This window comes from Elephantulus edwardii, unplaced genomic scaffold (assembly GCF_000299155.1).
Source record: "Elephantulus edwardii isolate Elephantulus edwardi_28Jun2011 unplaced genomic scaffold, EleEdw1.0 scaffold00065, whole genome shotgun sequence".
Lineage (NCBI taxonomy): Eukaryota > Metazoa > Chordata > Mammalia > Macroscelidea > Macroscelididae > Elephantulus > Elephantulus edwardii.
The window spans coordinates 12,910,032-12,932,280 of NW_006399815.1; the positions used below are offsets into that span (position 1 = coordinate 12,910,032).

Below are 22,249 nucleotides of genomic sequence, written 5' to 3' on the forward strand. Positions count from 1 at the left end.
CTCACTACCAGAAGGAGGAATAAGAAGAAAAGAAAGCATATGCCTTTCAGGGCCAGAGATTGCTGCACTGCTCAGGACCAGACCTATACAAAGCAGTGACAACAGCCTTAGCAGAGAGCCAGAGACCAACATGAGATAGAAATGACTTGAGATTGCTGCTTCGTGTATCTAGAGCCTTTGTCCAAACCTGCTGAAGGACGGAAGCATGATACCATAATTGGCAGGGCTCTGTTTACCTACTGGTAAGAAGGTACATTGCCAACTCAAAGTATACAGTTCAAATTCACCAAATGCTCCACAGAAGAAATATGGGCAAACAATTCCCATACACTTTATTGCCTCTGAAAACCAGCTGGAGGGTCAGTTAAGAATCATCTCTGACCCAACACACGTAACAACAAGAAAACTTTGTGACACTATTTAAGTCCTGAGCTGAAGGCCAAAGGCCCTGCAAGCACAAGTGAGATGTCCTGACTGAGGAAGTGTATTCTGCTGCCAATTTGAATTGTAACCTATTTACTTCCCCCATGAACCCTGTAACTGTGAGTATAATTCCATGAAATCTGTGTGACCAGTACAACAGATTTCAGACCCATTCGTAGAGCTCTATGATTGGTGTTGGAATTGATAAAAGTAGGAGCATGGAGACTATGTTTGACTTTATGGAAATTCCTTTTGTGTTGTGGATGTTGTTGATGGAGCAGTCTCCCCTTTGTAAGTTAACAGAGATCATACTGGACTGTCCTTATACCACCTCTACTCTTTTTCTAACATTTATCTAATAAAAGATGTTTCCCATCAATTGTAAATGAAGAAGTATAGCATAATTTAAAGTTTCTCAGAGTAACAACTGCATTTTTCTGGACTCTTCTCTCAGAATCTAGATCAGTAGTTTGGGCTAAGGCCTGAGAATTCCATTTTTAATAAGCAACATGGATATTTCTAATGCTCATATTGTTCTAATGCCTTAGTCAATGTTGTAGCTACAAAGAATAAAAGTTTAAAACATAAACCCAAGCTAATATCTAGGATATTGAAGCTAACGTTAGATAGATGTTGGCTGAAAGGAGGGAGTACCAGAAAAAATGTCTATGATTATGCAAAGGCATTTGAGTGTGTGAATCACGAATAACTGTGGCTGACTCTGAGAAGAATGGGAATCCCAGAATACCTGACCATGCTAATGTGAAACCTATACTTGGACCAAGAGGCAGTCATCAGAACAGAGCAAGGAAATACTGCATGGTACAAAACTGGGAAGGGTGTACACAAAGGATGTGTCCTATCTCCATACCTTTTCAATCTATATGCAGAACAGATTACCAGGGAGGGTGGGCTCTATGAGAAGTGTGGCATCAGGATTGGGAGAAGATTCATCAACAATCTGTGTTATGCAGAACACAACCCTGCTTGCTGAAATTGAGGAGGACCTGAAGCACTTGCTGCAGAGGGTTAAGGACTGCAGCCTTCAATATGGATTGAGGCTCAATATCAAGAAGACCAAGATTCTCACCACTAGGCCAACTGCTAGCATCAGGATGGATGGTGAAGAGATTGAGATGGTTAACAGCTTTAGTTTGCTTGGCTCCACAGTCAACACTCTTGGCAACAACAGCCAGAAAATTAAAAGACATATTGCAATGGGAAAGTCTGTTGTTAGAGACCTTTCCAAAGTACTGACGAGCAATAGTGTCACTCTGGAGACTAAGTTGAGCCCCATACAGGCCATGGTCTTTGCAATCATTTGGTATGCATCAGAGAGTTGGACAATGATTAGGGAGGATAGGAGAACTGATAACTTTGAGCTGTGATGTTGCAGAAAAGTATATATGATTGACTGCTAAGTCCCTGAATGAACAGGTTCATTCTAGAGAGGGTTAAACCAGACTGTTCCTTGGAGGCAAGGATTCTGAAGCTTTACCTGGCATACCTTGGACATGTTGCAAGGTGAGACCAATCCTTGGAGAGGGACGTCATGCTTGGGAGGGTGGAGGGACAGTGCAGGAGGGGAAAACCTTCTATGAGGTGGATTGATTCAGTGACTGGGGTAATTGTGATAGGTGTGTCAGAGACAGTGAGATTGGCACAGGGTAGAGCAGGGTTTAGGGCTGTTGTACATAGGGTTGCAGGAGACTCGATGGCAAACAGCAACAACAACAATGCAGTACTTTATTGATGGTACATGACAAGATGGGCTCTCTAAGCCTCTCCTATTTCTCAGGGTGTCTGGATTGAAATTGCGTCAAGGATGTGAGATTCTCGGGGGCGGGGGGTGAGCTGGGGCAAGGACTCCCAGTACACTCACTCTCTCTCTCTCTCTCTTTCCCCTTCTACCCCCCACCTCCTAGTGCTATTGCTGGGACTGGTGGTCCAAGGGGCTTTCATTCTTTAGAGGCCATGGGAACCATCAGGTCAACCACCCGTTTGCTGTAGTCAAATTAATTGTCATCCTAGGAAATGAATTTGACAAAGTGGTCAGTCAGGGCAATGTCAGCCCCAGCATCAAAAGTAGAAGGGTGCATGTCACTATTAAAATCTCAGGAGATGACCTGGTCTTCAGTGTATCCCAGGATGCCCTTTAGGGGCCCTTTTGATGTCTGCTTTACTACTATCTTGATGTCATCATATTTGACAGCTTTCTCCAGATGGAAGGTCAGATTTACAACTGACATTAGTGGTGGGGACACAGAAAGCCATGCCAGTTTGTTTTCCATTCAGCTCAGGGATGACCTTGCCCATAGCCTTGGTACTTCCAAATAGATGCAGGGATGATGTTCTTGGCAGCTCCACAGTCATCTTGCAATAGCTTTCTAGAGTGGATAGCCAGGCTTCTTGGTGGCAGTGATGACATGGACTGTGGTCATGAATCCTTCTATGATGCCAAAGTTATGGATGACCTTGGCCAGGGAAAGCCGAACAGTTGGTGGTGTAGGAGGCATTGCTGACAATCATGAGAGAGTTGTCACACTTCTCATGGTCCACATCCATCACAAACATGGTGGCATTGGCAAAGGAGCACAGATGATGACTCATTTGGCACCACCCTCAAGTGAGCCCCAGCCTTCTCCAAGGTTGTAAAGACAATAATGGACTCCACAACATACTCAGCACCAGCATCACTCCATTTGATGTTGATGAGATTTTGCTCCTGGAAGAGAGTGATGGCTTTCCCAGTGATGACCAGCTTCCCATTTTCAGTCTTCACAGTGCCCTTGAACTTGTCAAGGATAGAATCATACTGCAATATACAGACCATGTAGTCGAGGTCAATGAAGGGGTCATTGATGGCAACAGTAACCACTTGGCCAGAGATAAAAGCTGCCCTGTTAACCTGACATCCAATTTGCCAAATCCATTTACTCTGACCTTCACCATCGTGTCTCAGGGTTGCAGCTGAGGCTGCACAAGAAGAGAGGGCAACGAGGAGCAGAGAGCCTAAATGGATAATTATGGAAAAGCGTAACAAGCCTAGGCATAGAATAAATGTTAAGAATAATTACTCTTTTGTTTCTATTTCTAGTTGTTGAAAAAAGCAAAATGGATGTCAAAGGAGATCCTGAAATTGCCCTAGAACACCAAAAAGAAAAAAAAAAAGGGGGAGGAAGAAATTATAAAGTAAAAGAAATGGACAAAAGATTTCAAAAGGCAGCTCAAAAAGACAAAACAAAATATTACAACAGAATATGCAGAGAACTGGAGTTAGAAAATAAAAAGGGAAGAACTTGCTCATTGGCATTTCTCAAGATGTAAGCACTTTAAAAAGAAATTCAAGCCTCTAGTTAAAATACTGAAAGGTGCTACAGGCAAAATATTTGATGGTCAAGGAAAGTATCAAAATAAGATGGAGGGAATACACACAGTCAACGTACCAAAAAGAATTGAATAACACAGAACAATTTCAGGACATGGTATATGATCAGGAACAAGTCACAATGAAGAAGTTGAAGCTGCACTGAAAACATTAGGAAAAATAAGGCCTCAGGATTTGATGGGATACCATTTGACATGTTTCACAGAATAGATGCAGCCCTTAATGTTCACTAGTTTAATGACAGGAAATTTAGAGGATAGGTACTTGGCCAAAACTGGAAGAAATCCTTTATTTGTTCCTATTCCCAAAGAGATGATCCAACAGAATGTGAAAATTGCCACACAAAATCATATGCAAGTGAAATCTTGCTAATGTTATCCAAAAACAGTTGGAACAGTTCATTGACAGACATTCGAGCTGGATTTAAGAGTCTACAGTATTAGATATGTCATTGCTGATATCAGATGGATCTTGACTGAAAGCAGAGAATGAATATTTGGGGTTTTTTGACTATGCAAAGGCATTTGACTGTGTGGACCATAATAAATTAAGGCAAACACTGAGAAGAATAGAAATCTCAGGAAACTTAATTTTAATTTTATTAATGTGAAACCTTTACTTATATCAAGAAAGTGTTTTACAAGCAGAGCAAGTGCTTAAAATCAAGAAAGGTGTGCATTTGGGTTGTATCCTTTATCAGTAACTATTAATTCCAGAGGATGGACTTTATGAATAAGAATGTGGCATCAGGATCAGAGGAAGACTCATTAAACGTCTGTGTTATGAAGATGGCACAAGCTTGCTGGCTGAAAGTAACGAGGAAGTGGAGCCCTTGCTTCAGAAGATCACACATCACAGCCTTACATATGGATTACATCTTGACATGAAAAAAGATAAATATCTTCACCACTGGTAGGCAACATCATGATTGATTGAGAAAAGATTGAAGTCCTCAATGATTTCATCTTACTTGGATCCACAATCAACATCCTTGGTACTAACAGTCAAGAATGTAAAACACATACTGGATTAGGAAAATCTGCTATCAATGACCTCTCCACGGTGTTAAGGAGCAATGATGCTAGTTTAAGAACTAAGGTGCACCTGATTCAAGCTATGGTCTTTTCAATTATTTGCTATGCGTCTCAAAGTTGGACAATGCCTAAGGATAAAAGAATAATTGATGCTTTTGAGCTGCAGTGTTGAAGAAGAGCTCTGAGTATATCATAGACTTCCAAAAGAACCAAGAAACATATACTGGTGAAGGTGAAAACCAAGTACTCCTTAGAGGTAAGGATCATGAAGCTTCATCTCACATACTTTGGGCTAGTCCTTGGATAATGACAGGCTTGGAAAGGTGGAGGGTCAGTGAAAGAGAAGAAGATCCTCAATGAGATGGATTGACACAGTGACTATGGCAATGGACTCTAGTAAATCAGAGATGATTAGAATTACACAGGATAATGAAGATCTGTTGCTCATGGGGTTATAAGTCTGGTTGCCTTGACAGCACCTAACAAAAACATTTGTTGTTGGTACTTTCTAAAGATTGCCATCATTATTTCTTTTTCTTTTTTAAATGTGTGTATTGTTTAATGCATCAAAAAGTAGAGTCCATATCTCCTCCATGAATTTGGGCTAGCCTTGGATGTGTTTTGTACACTGGAACATGACAGAGTGACACTGTTCCAGGCTTGGGTGTATTTTTTTATAAGACTGATAACTTCTCTTTTCTTCCTATCCCAGGTCAAGCACAATGTAAAATATCTAATTCCTCAGTTGTAATTATGCTGCGAGGAAGCTCAAGGTGACCACCTTACATCTGAGAGGCCACCAGGAGAAACATTAAGACACCAGATACGTATATGTGTTCTTTTAGGAACTGGCAACCAGACTCAGATAAATGGAGTCAAGTGAATGATAGCTACCACCACATAGAGCCAAACTACTCAACACACAGGCTTGTGAGAGGTAATAAACTATTTATATTTTACTCCTCTATATTTTGTCGTGGTTTGCTACAAAGAGTTAAAACACAGAAACATTATGTTAGGACTTTAAAAGTCCTCTTAACATTTTCTCAGTATAGAAACATGTATTTTTCACCTATGTTCTTACTCAATACAAAGATTTTCCAAACTCCTCAGTATTTCTTGCACGTATTTTTATCAAGATTAAAATGCCATGAAAGTTTGTTAATGTCCCACCTGATTAATTCAATAAGTTACTTTCATATCTCCTTTATCATACTGCTAAATGAGTTTCACCAACTTCTCTATGCCTTGACAGAACCTTCTTTAATAAGTGTAGTGACCTAACAGATTGGGGCACTTAGTGAGTGGGAGGACTCATTAGAGTTTGGCACCGTGAAATTATCCCTGCCCTTGCTTTAATGACTCATGGAGGTACATACCTCCATTTATTTTTACTGATGGATGTCAGACAAGTAATTGTTGTTTTCACTGGGTTATTTATAGCATTCATTCTCTTTAACACTCCATGAAAATTACATTATTTTTCTTTTTGTCAGCATAAACAATAATGATGTTCTTGATTTTTTATAGTAGTAAGAAATTTTAATTATATTTTCACTAAAACTTTAATCTACCTTTCAAAGTAACTTTGTGCTTTTAAATTCTTGACTTAATTTTCACTTAAATTAGAATGCTGATGGTGTAGCTATTCTAATGAGAAGAAATTTCGTGGTGTCTTATCTTTAATCACTTCACAGAATCTACAGGGATTTTAGCAAGTCACAGTGCCTGCTAGTTAGAAATATATTTAAAAAAAAAAAATCAAAGCTCCCAAGTGATTCTGATGCAAACTACTACAGAAAAAAGGTACCTCCACCTCCATAATATTCACAGGTGTGTGATATTAGAAGTTTCCCAAATGACATGGAAATACCACTTCTTAATGATACAGAGTTTGGTCAGGATGTGAAACATCTTGAAAAGCAAAATTTTAAGAATATATTTAAGAGCCACTTTCCTAGACTAGATGTGCTTACTGACACACAGCAACAACTTCTTATACTAGATGCATCTGTTGCTGTGTGCTGTTGAGCCAGAAACAACTCATAGCAGTCCTGCAGAGGGTTTTCTGAGGTCGTGCATTTCACAGGAGTTGATTGACCATTATTCTTCTACTGACATATGCACCGACAACTAGAACCAAAGAGGAAGAAATAGAAGAGCTCTGCCAACTTTTGCAGTCAGAAATCAATCAAACATTCAATCAAGATAAATGGATAATAATGGGAGACTGGAATGCAAAAATTGGGAATGGGGAAAAGGATTCATAACTGGAAAACATGGACTTGGTGACAGGAATGAGGCTGGAATGGAATGATAGAACTCTACACATTCAATAATTTATTCATTGCAAATACCTTTTATAAGAAAAACAAATGCAGGCTATACACATGGATTTCACCTGATGGTATGCATAGGAACCAAATCAATTACATTTGTGGAAATAATCTCTGGAGAATATCAATATCAGCTGTGAAAAGCAGGCCAGGTGCCAATTTTGGAAAAGGCCATCAACTACTCATATGCAACTTTAAGGCTAAAGTTGAAGGAAATAAAATCAAATCCACAGGAACCAAAATTTGACCTTAAGTCTATTCCACTCAAGTTTCAAAACCATCTCAGAAACAGGTTTGAGACCTTGAACACCAATGAATGTAGATCAAATGAGCACTGAGTGGATATAAAGAATATTGTCCATGAAGAATGCAAAAGATCATTACAAAGGCTGAAGAGAAAGAAAAGACTAAGATAGATGTCAGATGAGACTCTGAATATTGCATTGGAGCACCTAGAAGCCAAAGCTAAAGGAAGAAATCAAGAAATCACAGAGCTGAACAGAAAATTTCAAAGGGCAGCTCAGAATGACAAAGCAAGATATTATAATTAAATATGAAAATAGCTGGGGTCAGAAAATCAAAAGGGCCGAACTCGCTCAGCATTTCTTAAGCTGAAGGAGTTGAAGAACAAATTCAAGCCACTAGTGGTAATACTTGAAGATTTGTGCAGAATGTTAAATGATCCAAGAAGCACTAAAAGAAGATGGAAGGAGGATACGGAGTCATTGTACCACAAGAAATTGGCTGACATAGAAGAATTTCATGAAATACTGTATGAGCAAGAGCCTATGGTGCTGAAGGAAGAAGTTCAAGTTACTCTGAAAGAATTGGCAAAAAACAAGACTCCAGGAGTTGACGGCATACCAATTGATGTATTTCAACAAACAGATGCTGCCTTGGATGTGCTCACTAAGTTGTGCCAGGAAATCTGGAGGACAGCCAGCTGGCAAACTGACTGAAATAGATCAATATTTGTTCCCATTCCAAAGAAATGTGACCCAGCGTGCAGAAATTATTGAACAACATCATTAAAATCAAAAGCAAGCAAGATTCAGCTGAAAATTATCCAAAAACGACTGGAGCAACATGTCAACAGAGAGCTGCTAGATGTGCAGGCTGGGTTTAGAAAAGGCCATGGTACTAGGGATATTATAGATAATGTTAGATGGATCTTGTCTTTCTGTGCTTCACTGACTATGCAAAGGCTTTTGACTGTGTTGGTCACAATAGGCTGTGGCAGACTCTGAAAAGAATGGGAATCCCAGAACATTTGATTGTGCTTATACGAAACCTATACTTGGACCAAGAGGCAGTCATCAGAACAGAGTAAGGAGACACCGCATGGTTCAAAACCAGGAAGGGTATCCACCAGTGATGTATTCTGTCTCCAAACCTTTTCAATCTATATGCAAAAGAAATCATCTGGGACACTGGGCTGTACAAGGAGGAATGTGGCATCAATATTGGTGGTAGATTCATCAACAACCTGCTTTATGCAGATAACACAATGCTGCTTGCTAAAACTGAGAAGGACCTGAAGCACTTGCTGCAGAAGGTAAAGGATTACAGCCTTCAATATGGATTGAAGTTTAACATCAAGAAAACAAGGATTCTCACTACTGGGCCAATTGGCAGTATCATTATGGATGGTGAAAAGACTGAGATAGTTAACAGTTTTAGTTTGCTTGGCTCCACAGTCAACACTCCAGGAAATCAAGAGACTAATTGCTTTGGGGAAATTGGCTGTCAGGGACCTCTCCAGAGTACTGAAGAGCAACAACATCAGGCTGGAAACTAAGTTGCGCCTGATCCAGGCCATAGTCTTCACAATTGTGTGCTATGCATCAGAGAGCTGGACTAGATGATAGAAAGAAAATTGATGCCTTTGAGCTGTGGTGCTGGGGAAGAGTGTTGAATATACCATGAGCTGCCAGGAGAACAAACAGGTGTGTCCTGGAGAGGGTGAAACTGGGCTGCTCCTTCGAGGCAAGGATTCTTAAGCTTCATCTGACATACTTTGGGCATGTTGCAAGGAGGGACCAATCCTTGAAAAGGGACATCATGCTTGGGAAAGTGGAAGGACAGTGCAGGAGGGGAAGACCCTTGAATTGATTCAGTTATTGGAGTAATGAGAGGAGGTGTGTCAGACACAGGCTGGCACAGGTTAGAGCAGGATTTAGGGCTCTTGTACACCGGGTCACTATGAGCCACAAGTGACTTGAAGGCACATAACAGCAAGAACAACCATAACTAATATACTCTCTAAAACTATATGAATTTCATTGTCTAAACACTTTCTTTTTTGCACTTCCTAAAATAAAGCCTTTTAACAGAATAGGTCAATTGTATTTCTTGTTATATAAAAAAAAACTCCTTGCATTATAATTCTATAATGTCTCTAAATTTTGTGATTATTGAAATTTCCTAAAATGATAAACCTTTTACCAAATTAGTCAATTATGAAAGCAGTCAACATTTTGCTCACAGACACTTAACTGAGGCAATGTGCTAACAGCATCATGAGTTCATCTTCTTTTCATTTATTTCATCATATCAATCCTAATCTTATTATCCTTATTTACAAATGAAAAGAAAAAGAGTTAAAATGAAGGAGTGTTATTAGGTTGCAAAGCGAGTAGGTGTAGAGAAGAGATTAGAACAACACAGACACAAGATTGGAACACAAGCTGATTCGAGAACTTGTGCTCTTGACCACTGTACTCTCACCACTTCCATTACTAGTCAGTAGGCAGGTGAAATACTTTTTCATATGTGTGAAGAATGATAATCTAACTTAAAAAGACACACCAAACTACTAAAAACTGAAAGTATAATTCATTCCCAATATTAATGCACTGAAATATTCTGTGTGGTAGGATTTCACTTCAACTATGTTGCTTTTTGAAAGTATCTTTCTTTGCCCCTTAGAGAGAATATAAAAATTGTCACTTAATATTATCCAAGGGGTTCTAATTTCCATTATGGTTTATTCAGTAGAGAGAGATTTTTAGGGTTTTTTCCCCACCTAAGAGAAACTGATTTATTATATAAATGTAACTTGATAGAAGTGACTCATGCATGAGACACTGCAGATAAAATGTCTAGGCTTTTTTGGGGGGGTGATCATTCTAATTTTAAAAGATAATCATTTTCTAGTTCAAAGAGTTTTATAGACAACTAAAGACTTGTCAAAGAGTATAAATGCAGGAGACATTTTCTTACAGCTCACCTCAGTTCATTGTTAATTTAAATACAATGGTTCTTAGTAGGTGTTTTGTTTTTCTGCCTCAGGGACACTTGTAAATGTCTGGGGACATTAGGGTTTGAAATAACTTGGAGGGTGCTATTGGTATCTAGAAAGCAGCAAACTATAATTAATAAAAAAAGAGTTGTCTGACCCAACATGTTAATAGTACGAAGGCTGAGAAACTTGAAGCAAGAGTGTTATGCTCAAGTGATTTTTCTATGGCAAACTAACAGAGCTGAATTATTACAACTAATCAATATAAACTCACAAGCAATGGGTTGTCATTGAGAAAATAAATAATTTTCCACATGAAATGCAAATTAAGAAAAAAGGTGGCTATAATATCCAAAGCTTTCAAAATTAAGGTCAGAAATCTGACCAACCAACCACATTTCACTAGAGTCAAAACTTTTATCCATAGTGTGTTGACAGAATTATCAGACTCATCTAGACCATTTTCTAATCTACATTTGTAAAAAATATGTATATGTTGATACAGAAAAGCAGTATAGAACAAAATATCTTAAAATATAAATCTATGACTGGAAAACAAGACATGAACATGAACATTAAGAGATTTTTAATTTCTCCCACAAACACTGACAGTGTTTATTGTATTTATAGTTATTCCTTCTGTCTTTAGTGACCATGAAATCTAAAATATTTAATGCTCTAAGTACCATCTATCCTACTCTTCAGTCATACACCTGTGCCACAAAATAACAGACACTAACCTGGGCCATGACTTTACAAAGCCACTTGGGTTCCACAAAATATAAGTCACTTAGTTGTAGTGCTGGATCTTGAAAATGAAGTAGAACTCCTGTAGAAAAAGATTATCAAAGAGTGAAACAAGGAATCTAGAATACACTAACTGTAACAGCCTTATGGAGACTCTTGTTCAACCCCTTTCTCATATAAACAAGGAAATTTCAGCATCCTAATGATAGAACTCTGGTGAAGTTCTTGGAGCTCTAGTTGCCTAGAGGTAAGGAGCTGCACTGTCAAACCAAAGGCAGGCGGTTTGAATCCCACTCTGCTGTGAGGGAGAAAGATGAACAATCTCCTTCCGTGCAAACTCCAGCCTCTGAAAGCCCACTTAGGGGGTCAGCTGTGAGTCAGTTCCAACCCAATGGCACATAACAACCATGATGGCAAAGCTAGGACTAGAACCTAGATATGCTGGGCTTTAAAACTTTAATGTCCAACTTTCAAAAAGAAAATAACTACAGGAATGTTTAAAATTAGCATATATAATATACTTGAGACAGTACATTGCATAGCACACATGCTACAAAAAGAGAAAATAGTAATATTGTCTTTGATTTTTTTGAAATATCCACTACAAAGCCATATCAAATATTAGCAAGCACAGCATATGTCAGAAGGCTCCTGGTTTAAGAGGAATAGCGGGTATAATCCATGTGAAGATAATTTTTTTATGCAACAGAATTGGAGAATCAAAAGCACTTTCCCAGCCATCCAGTCACTTATTCCTATATTACAAATCTAAAGGTATATTTCCAGCAAGGTCATACTAGTAGAAATACACTTTTAGCATTGATGTTAGTACACGTTTTGTCTGCTAGATCATGCTAGGAGCATGTGGTGCAACCGACAGTGAGATCCATTATCCACTTGCTGTCTCATGCCTAATAGCGTTGTTGAACCCTCCCCCCCAAAATGTCCTTTATGTTACAGACATAGCTTTTCCTTTCCTAAACTAAATTCATTTTATTCTATGAAAGGGCAAGTCCCTCGCCATTTGAAAAGCTAAGTTTTAGTGCTCACTCAGGCATACTTTTTAATACTTCCTCCTTAGATAAATTGTAACATTTTTTGACCTTAGTGTTGATTTTTTCCCCCTCATAACATGGTGTGTGACTTATCATAGAGTTCATGATGACCTAGTACAGCCTGCTTTCGCAGACATTCCACGTCTGAGAAAACAGGAGGATGGTCAGCATGCATTAGGAAACACTACACAGCAATTAAGCTGATTCAACTAATAAATCTTACATATATAATCTGTTGATTCATAGATAGTAGAGTCTATAGTAAGATACAAGCACATTTTACTGAATTACTGCAGGGAAAGTTTGAAATACTTATGAAACAAATAACACAAACCTGACTCATTCAGGAAGTGAACTGCATGAGGAAGCTCATTTTCATCTAACTGCAGATGATTTTCTTTCACTAGTTGTAATAATCGTTTCCGGTCAATTACAGGAAATTCAACTGGCACATTTTTACGCTCTGATAAAATGATTTTCTCAAGTTCGACATAGCAGTCTGGAATCAGCTGCCCAACAACAGGCTGGTCGCGGATCTATGTAATTGCAAATGACAAGCTGTAAAAAATCTATTTGATTCATATATTTGTCAGGCGGTTGGTAAAAATCAATGCTAATAACTTCTATGGAAAAGGGTATATCATTCAGAAGTGCATGTTTAAGCAAAATAAAAACATGAAGTGAAGCTATTTAAATTGCGAGGAGCAAGTAAAGATGATGCCAAAATTTAAAAGGTGTGGACAAAGCAACTAATCTGGGGGTGGGAGAGTTGAGGGGAATCTACGAAAATATCGACTGAACAAAACCATGGTAAAATCTAGGATAAATAACTAATCATAATTAAAGATTTTTCTATTTTTTTAAAGCAAATGTATGTACAGGCAGTTTGCTAGCATAAGAAATCAGTAGTAAAAGATGTTTTGGGGTTTGTTTGTTTGTTTGTTTGTTTATTGTATTTACTTATTAGATAAAAATACCCAGTTCCTGGAGTTAAAAATCACAGTGAGTGCTTATTATTTACAAAACATCAGCTTTATGGAATGGCCTGGAGACACCTGGAATCTTCCCATTTAAGCTAAGCTTTCTCTCCAGAATCTTGACCTTGAGAAATGGAGAACTGGCCTAAGCACCAACGAGTCTGATGAAATAATAATCATTGCTGCTACACACCAAATACCACTTAATTGGGTAACATACAAAATAGTGTTGTTGATTGCCATCAAGTGGAAAATGACTCATCGCGACCCTATGAACAAAAGTCCTGAAGCCCTACTATAACTATTTTCATTTCTCCAGGTTCATAGATTTCCAGAGGCATGTGCTTGAGGAAGTGGATGCCACTCCTGCTTCCAAATGTGAATCAGTCTGGGAGCTCCACCAAACACTGCCCACCACGGACAGCTGTTACAGTGTTTGACACACCCGTAGCACTGTTATTCAGCATCACAGCAACTCCAAGTTACCTCAGTACAGCAAATAGACCGCTACTGTACCACTTAAAATAATTTTTGCCCAAAATCAATTAACATTTCAGTCATGTCCAAATGCTGGTCGAAAATATGGTATTTTAAAATAATAGCCTTTATACAATAGTTATTGTTGTTGTGTACCATAGAGTGAAAACTGACCTAGAGCTGACCCTCTGGCAGGCTTTCAGAGGCAGTTAATCTCCTCCCATGCTATTTTTTTTTATTAATAATACAGTTTTTATCTATCTTCCCTCAGCCAATCACTTTCCCCAGGTTGCCTGGGAAGATGCAGGGAAATAAACATATAGGGTAGACGAGACACCAGAGGTAGGAAAGCAACAAGCTATGGGAGGTGGAGATGGCTCCTTCACATGGCGAAGAGGCTCCAAAAGGCCACCATCAGGCAAATGAACTCCATGGCCTCTGAGAAGGCAGAGCCCAGAATGGCCCAGGAGAAGAGCTGCTGCTCCAGAGGATGATCCTGGCATAACCAAGGAGGCTCCCCCAAACAGTCTCAATCCCAGCTCCCGAGCCAGCCACTGCAAGTATAGCAGCCCCAACCCCAAGGAACTTGGCTGCTGTGTCAATATCCCTTGAGATGGTGCTGGTTTGGAAGCTGCAACTAAAGAGAAATGAAATCAAGGAACGTAGGGCTGGCAAGCAGCAGAAGTTCTCATCTCTCAGTGTCTCTGTTGTTTCAGCACCACTGCAGACAATGGACGGCTCAGCAGCTGAGAGGCGCTCCTGACCAGGGAAGGGGGGGTTAAACTTGGTGCAGGTATACATTTTTAGGGGCAGGAAAGCTGCTTCCAGTGCAGAGAAGACAGAGAGGACTTCTCAGGCTATTAACTATGTGATCAACTGATTCTGCCATCGAGTTGCCTGAGACTCACAGCAACCCTATGGACAACTGAACCCTGCCCAATCCTGAACTAGTCCGCTCCAATGCACCTAATTCCATTGCCAGAGTAATTGTGTCAATCCAGTTGTTCCTCCACCCTTCTGTGTTGTTGTTATGTGCCATCGAGTGGCTTGAGACAAACAGTTATCCTATGTAAGACAGCTCTGAACCCTGCTCTATCCTCAGCCAACCTCATTGTCTCTGACACACCTACCGCTATTATCCCAATCACTGAGTTAATCCATCTCATCCAGAGTCTTCCTCTCCACCCTTCCAAGCATGACATCCCTCTCCAAGGACTGGTCCTTACTTGCAACATGCCCAAAGTATGTCATATGAAGCTTCAGAATCCTTGTGTCCAAGGAGCAGTCTGGTCCACGACCTGTTTTCTCTCCTAGCAGTCCATGCTCTTCTCCAGCACTACAACTCAAAGGAATCAATTCTTCTTCTAATATCCTTAGTCATTGTCCCGATCTTTCATGTATAGCAAATAATTACGAAGACCATGGCATGAATCAGGTGTACTTAGTCTCTAGATTGATGTTGTTGTTCTTCAGTACTTTGGAGAGGTCCCTGACAGCAGATTTTTCCAGTGGAATCCATCTTTTGATTTCCTGGTTGCTGGTACCAAGAGTGTGGAGCCAAGCAAGTTGAAGCTGTTAATCCCAATCTCTTCACTGTCTATCATGAAGCTGCCTATTAAATTAGAGGTGAAAATATATATTCTTTTATGTTGAGCTCCAACACTTATGGAAGGCTACAATCCTTGACCTTCTGCAAATGCCACAGGTCTTCCTCAGTTTTGGCAAGAATGGTTGTTGATTGTTGAGTCTTCCTCCAATTCTGATGACACATTCCTCCTAATACAAGCCCATGTTCTCAGATGATCTGTTATGCATATGAATAGAAAAGAAACCTGGAGGAAGACAACCTGGCTAACTGACTGAAAGAAATCCATATTTGTTCCCATTCAAAAGTAAGGTGACCCAACAGTGTGGAAACTATAAAACAATATTATTAATATCACAGTCAAACAAAATCTTGCTGAAAATGATCCAAAAATTACTGGAACAGCACATCAACAGAGAATTGCCAGATATGCAGGCTGGGTTGAGAAGAGGTCATGGTACTAGAGATAGCCAATTTTAGATAGATCTTAGCTGAAAACAGCACCAGAGAAATGTTTATCTACCTTTCATTAACTATGCAAAGGCATTTGACTGTGTGGATCACAATAAACTGTGGCTGATTCTGAGAAGAATGGGAATCCCTGAACACTTGATCGTGCTTATGCAAAACCTATACTTGGACCAGGGGACAGTTATCAGGACAGAGCAAGTAAACATCACAGTGATAGCGATACATTCTATTTCCATACCTTTAATTAATATCTATATGAAGAAGAGTTCTTCTAATCCCTCCTCCCTCATCTTTTTCTTGAAAATCTAATTTGCAGTAGACATTTAATAGCATAACATGAAATACCTCAGTAGACCACCAGATGGCAATATCTCCTCATTTCTGGACCCCCAGAAGCCGTATCTTTAGTTAATAATAAGCATCAGAATCTCTACTTAGATTTTTGGGCTTAGTATTTTTTAAAAAAAGAATATTTTATTCAACAACAACAACAACAACTATATAACCTGATTTTTATCTCTCTGATAATAATTAGCCATAAAGATCTTACAGACAACAGCCACAGTAATCATTTCCATATTATCTCCAAACTGTCTTTGGATTGTTGTAACATAATTCTTGACAAGAAAAATTAAATGGAATTTCACTACTTTTAATATATCCCTCCTCTTTATTTAAAGATTAAGAGCAAATAAAATCTTGGAGTGAAGTTTAAGCTTTAACCCATGAGTTTATACCTATATAAGTTGAAATAAGCATTTCTTAGATAACATAAATTTTAAAAATAATGTTTGGGCTTTACAAGCTAGGTCACAGTGCCAGTAAAGAACCCTAGTTCTGCTAATGATCTGAACAGCATTAGAAACTATAATGTACGCACAGAATTCCATTTTGTTCTGTCTCCTTTTAGATAAAGTTTCAAGTCATCAAATGCCAAGGAAAAAAAAAGTTAAAGCCCAAATAAGTTCATTATAAAGAGAAGGCATGTTGTTGTTGTTGTTGTTATTGTTGGGAGCCACCAAGCCAACCACTACTCATAGTGTCCCTGTGAACAACAAAGGCCCATAATTAATTAGGGAAGAAAAAGAAAATAATAAAGAAGGGCTAAAGAGATATAAAAGAAGCAAAAGAGCAACAAAATGTTTGTAAGACACTGAAAGCTGCTATTTAAATAGAGGCTCAAGCACCTGAGAAAGGAAAAAAGCAAGTTGAGGCAGGCTCCCTGCTCCTGTGTGCTCTCAAAGCGACCCTGCTCTACAAAGCGATCAAATCAGCTTTGCAGCCACTATGCTGAAATGTATGCATCCACTAGCAATAAAGACCTTGGCACAAGGTCTCAAAACATCAGCTTGACTTCATCATATGGAGTTGCCTTTGAAGTTCATTTATAAGAAGAAAACTTGCCTTACTAATAGCTACTGAGATCTCATTATTAGAGAAAAGCAGTATTAATCTACTTGATGAGCCAAATGCTTTCTTTATAGACTTCGCTTCAATAGAGATTTTTTTCCAAAATAACAAAATAAACTCATATCCCAAGGAGCCTTTAAAACATAACACATGTTCTGACAATAATAATAAAAAGAGAGGTTGCAAAATATTTTAAATCAATCACAAAGTATTGCTAAATACAGTAAATATAATCTTAGAAGAACACCACTTATAGTAAGAAAAAATTCAATCAGATTGGTATCTGTTTTTCAAAGTCACATTACCTACTAAACCTATGTCTCAAAAGAGTAGAAAAATCTTCAAACAAGCAAAACCATTCTTTATAAATAAATTGCTACTATTGTCCAACCATTAGTACAATATTCTAGTGACAGTGAGAGATGAGATGTGTACTGAGAGATATAGACATACAAATTCTCTGCCTGGGTGCACAAAGACCAACACATTTCTAAATGGCTCATTAAGCTTTGAATAGAAGCATAATCTGTGGAAATGGGACAGAACTAAGTTAAATGGTACAAAGAGTTATAACCAGGGTGATATAATTTATCATCCAAACTGAAATTCTTCTGAGAATGTAGCATGACACTATTAATAATCAGGCTCGGACTGCCCAGACAAAACAGGGATCTTGTTATCAGCTATGACGTTGATCATTAGTGCGAATGGGCTAAGACAACAGAGACTAACAATGAAACTCGCCTTTGTGTTTGTCATGTTCAGCTATCCAAGATATTTTTCAGTTGTTTATAGCATATTTTCGGTAAAATGTGGAGGATATTTGTTTTTCTGGCAAATATTTAGAAATAAGTTAAGTTTTCTTCCTGATAGACAATTGATTTGTGTTACAGAAATCTTTTCAAATACAATTTGACTTACCAGGAAAGAACTTACTAGAACTAACCTTCGTGAATAAGAAACGTAATTTATAAAATGAAAACCCCAGCTTGTAGGAACTAAAATATTATTTTGTCGTTGTAGAAAACCAAATTGGTGATCTTGGCAACCAAATTAAAAGAGTATCTAATATACTTAGGAGGGAAATTAGAATAACTATCACAGTGGTGGATAGGAGACATGAACAAGTGACAGAGTTATGGAGTAAAATAAGAACTCCAGAAGAAGAATAAAGATGGACAAGTAACAGCTGAAGAATAAAAAAAAAAAAAGGGTGGTTCCTGATATTAAAAGTGGGAGAAAAGGCATCAGAAATGTTCTTAAAAATTACTACATTTCTAGGATCCTCTATTTTGATCATGAATTTGAAATGAAGTATGTATTAAGAAGCGAAACTGAAAGTACTTTAATAATGAGAATAGGAATTTGAAAAAGCTCATGATTTTAAATAACTATGCTCTGCTCAAGGCTTCTTCTGACTTGTCTAAGGAGTTGTAGAATATCAGCATTAACAAATGATATTAGTCTACTAACTTACACGAGGCTTAAACTATTTTACCTTGAAATTAAGGCTCTCATTTATGATGGTTTTCCGAAGTTTTGCTAGAGCATCCGATTCCTCAGTGGCGTTCACGAAGTGGTAATCCCGGATTGCGGGGAACCCGCGCTTGTTCAAGAGTTCCTTGGTGATTTTACTTATGCAGGCTTTGCGCTGCTTCTCATCAGAAACATCCAAATGAGTGCCAACTAGAATCACGGGCGATGAAGAAGCCCGCGCCTACGAAGAAAGACAGAAAAGACTCTTGAGATTGTTTTGAAATCAGGCCTGCTTAGGCCTCTGTTGATATTTGTTTTCTATAAAATTCATTTGAATAAAAATGAGAAAATAGAAGTGTTCAAGAAAAGCAAAAGAATAACTATCTTAAATTATAGGTGATTTTGGAACTAGCCAATCAGTATAACAATTTCCTCCCTTAGTCTTAAGAAAAAAAATTAACCTCATGAAATTTTAAAAGTCATTTCTCTGCTCTTTCTTAATCCAATTTTTATTGCAGATAATTTAAATACCCACAGCAGCCTAGGTTTGTTTTTCATGCTTTGTCTTCCATGTCTTGAGATGGATTACGCTTTAAATAAATGTGCACTGGATTTCTAAGTAGAGCAAACATGTAGTACAACCACCAAAAAATGCCTTAAAAGTATAATAATCTTTTTGCTTTTTCTTCTTTATTTAAGAATTTAATTTCATGAATTTATTTTGTAGTCATTCAGCCTAAACTAGGGGCGAAAGGTAAAATGATACGCATTACTGTCATTGTAATATTTGCTTACTTCTGCTAACAATAATAAAGTTAAGAAAAAAGAAGTCAAAGAAAATATCAAAATAATTCAATAATACCTAACTGTTAAGATATTTATGACTTTAAGACATAAGAACCCTTCAATTCTTACTTCAGACACAATTCTAAAAAAACCTATTTTTACAAGAACAACAGCATAGATCGAAATATAAGAGTATATTAATTTGTTTTTGTTGGTAGATGCCCTAGAGGCAAGTAACATTGACTCATAGTGAGCCACTATGGACAACCGTGAACTCTACAAAGGACACCTACGTGAACAATAGATGGGAAACTTGCCCTACCCTGTACCCTCCTCATGGCATCTACGATGCTCAAACCTACGGTTGCAGTCACTATGTGAATGTAGTTCATTCTGGGTCTTGCTTTCTTTCTCTGATCCTTCTATTTCCCCCAGCATCATATTAATTTGGGACCATTAAATGCATAAGAGTTAGTACTAAAATTACCACAAAGGACATCACTGTCTAGTGATACATGGATTACTTTCTTTGAATAGTTTAGCTTAAAAATTAAAAGTGTGTAATCTATTTAACAAATAACATGATGAAAATTATTTCACATAGACAGTGTTACGTGATTAACTGCTCTAAAAATCAGCTGGTGGGTCAGCTATGCGTCAGCTCCAACTCAAAGGAACACAACAACAACAACATAATTCTACATGTTAAAAATTTTCAGAAACATGAAATGTAATACAAAGTATGAATCCAGGAAAACTGGAAGCTGTGAAAACTTAAATTGAACATACAAATACTGATATTCTAGGCATTACTGAGATGAAAGGACTGGTACTGGCTATTTTAAATCAATCACGCAAGCGTATGGTCTACTATACTGGGAATGACAAATTGAAGAGGAATAATTACTTGTTGTGCATCAGAGAGCTAGATAGTGACTAAGGATGACAGAACAAGAATTGATGCCTTTGAGTGTTATGCTTGAGAAGAGTCCTGAACATATCATGGACCAAACAAATAGGTCTGTCTTGGAGAGAATGAAACCAAGTTTCTCCCTAAAGTTTAGGATTTTGAAGTTCTGTTTCATACACTTTAAGCAAGTGGCCAGGAGGGACAGATCCTTGGTGAAGGACATCATACTTGGAAGGATGGAGTGACAGCACAGGAGAGGAAGACTCAATAAAATGGACTTATAAAGTAATGAGGGCAATGAGGGTAGGTGTATCAAAGTCTGTAAGACTGGCTCAGGACAGGGCAGGCTTCAGAGCTTTTGAACTTAGGGTTGTTGTGAGTTGTGGGTGACTTGATGACACATAACAACAACAACAATATATTAATCACAAAAAAAGAACATTTCAAAATCTATCTTGAAGTACATTGCTGTCAGTGATAGAAAAAAACCTATATCTATGCCTATAACAATATCATTATTATTCAAATTTATGCATGAGTCATGTAATTGAGATACATTAGTTATAATTGCTGACCGGAATACAAAAGTTGGAAATTATGGACTTGGTGACAGAAATGAGGCCAGAAATTATATGACAGAATTTTACACAACCAACAACTTATTTGTTGTAAATACCTATAAAAAAGAATTAACAATTATATTATGTGAACTCTCCCAGATGGACTACACAGTGAACCAAACTGACTACATCCATGAAGAGAAACGTGGGAAGCTTAATAACAGCAACCAGAAAAAGGTCAGGGGCCAACTGGGAAGTAGGTCTCAACTAATTGTGCATGCACAAGTTCAAATAAAGCTGAAAAAAACATATATAAGTCCACAAGAACCAAATATGATCTGGAGTATCATGTACCTGAATTTAGGATCCAATAACAAGAACTGATTTGATACACAAAACACCAATAAATGAAGTGCAGATATTGTGGAATGACATGAAGAGATCATATATGAATAAAACAAGGTCATTAAAAATACAAGAAAGATATAAAACACCAATAGATGTCAGAAGAGTCTTTGCAATTTGCTAGAAACCTGAACAGAAAATTGAAAAAAACATTTCAAGAACACAAAGCACAGCATTACAATAAAATATGCAAAGACCTGGAATTAAGAAACAAATGGAGGGAAAGTGCTTGGCATTTCTCAAACTGACAAAATAATTTATGCACCAAGTTGAGGAACAGAAAGCTTTTATTGGAAAAAATATTGTATGCTGCACATCAAAAAAAGAGGAACACAGAGAATCACAAAACAACAAAATCAATAGACTTGATTCATGCGTATTTATTTCAAGAGATAGCACACATGATCAAGAACCAATCGCACTCACAGATCAAGTCCAGGCTGTATTGTAGGTATTAGCAAAAAAATAAGGGTGTGATATTTGACAAAATACCAACTGAAGTTTAAAATAATCAGATGCAGACCTGGACGTACTATCTATGCCAAGAAATTTGGAAGACAGTTTCCTGGTCAACCGACTGGACTTTAACTTTATTTGTGCTCATTCTAAATTTTTTTTAAAAAATAATAAAATAAGATGCGTAAATTATCAAACAATACGATTACTAACACATTCAAGTAAAATCTTTCAAAGAAAAATTTTAAAACAGCTAGAAAAGGGTATCAACAGCAAACTGCCAGAAATTCTACCAGGATTCAGAAAAGGCCAAGGAACAAAAGATATAGTTGTTCTTGTTACTGTGTGCTGTTGAGTTGGAACTGACCCATAGTTGACTCTCCAGCGGGTTTTCAGAGACAGTTAATCGCATGGGAGGAGATTGCCCATCTTTCTCCATGGAGCAGATGGTGGCTTTGAACTACATGCCTGCAGGACTGCAGTGCAGCTTCTTGTCACTAGGCCACCAGTGC

The 22,249-nt window shown here is 37.9% G+C and overlaps 1 protein-coding gene and 1 pseudogene across 1 annotated transcript in view; both read right to left on the bottom strand.

The window, feature by feature from the left end:
• Window positions 1-22,249, bottom strand: part of LRRK2 (leucine-rich repeat kinase 2) — a 244,601-nt gene that overhangs the window by 85,772 nt on the left and 136,580 nt on the right. The window contains exons 31-33 of the mRNA XM_006888199.1: window positions 18,643-18,861; window positions 12,559-12,760; window positions 11,163-11,251 (exon numbers count right to left, since the gene is read on the bottom strand). Of these exons, the coding sequence (XP_006888261.1) occupies window positions 11,163-11,251; window positions 12,559-12,760; window positions 18,643-18,861 (510 nt within the window). The remainder of the gene's footprint in view (window positions 1-11,162; window positions 11,252-12,558; window positions 12,761-18,642; window positions 18,862-22,249) is intronic.
• On the bottom strand, window positions 2,382-3,375 carry LOC102867148 (annotated as a pseudogene).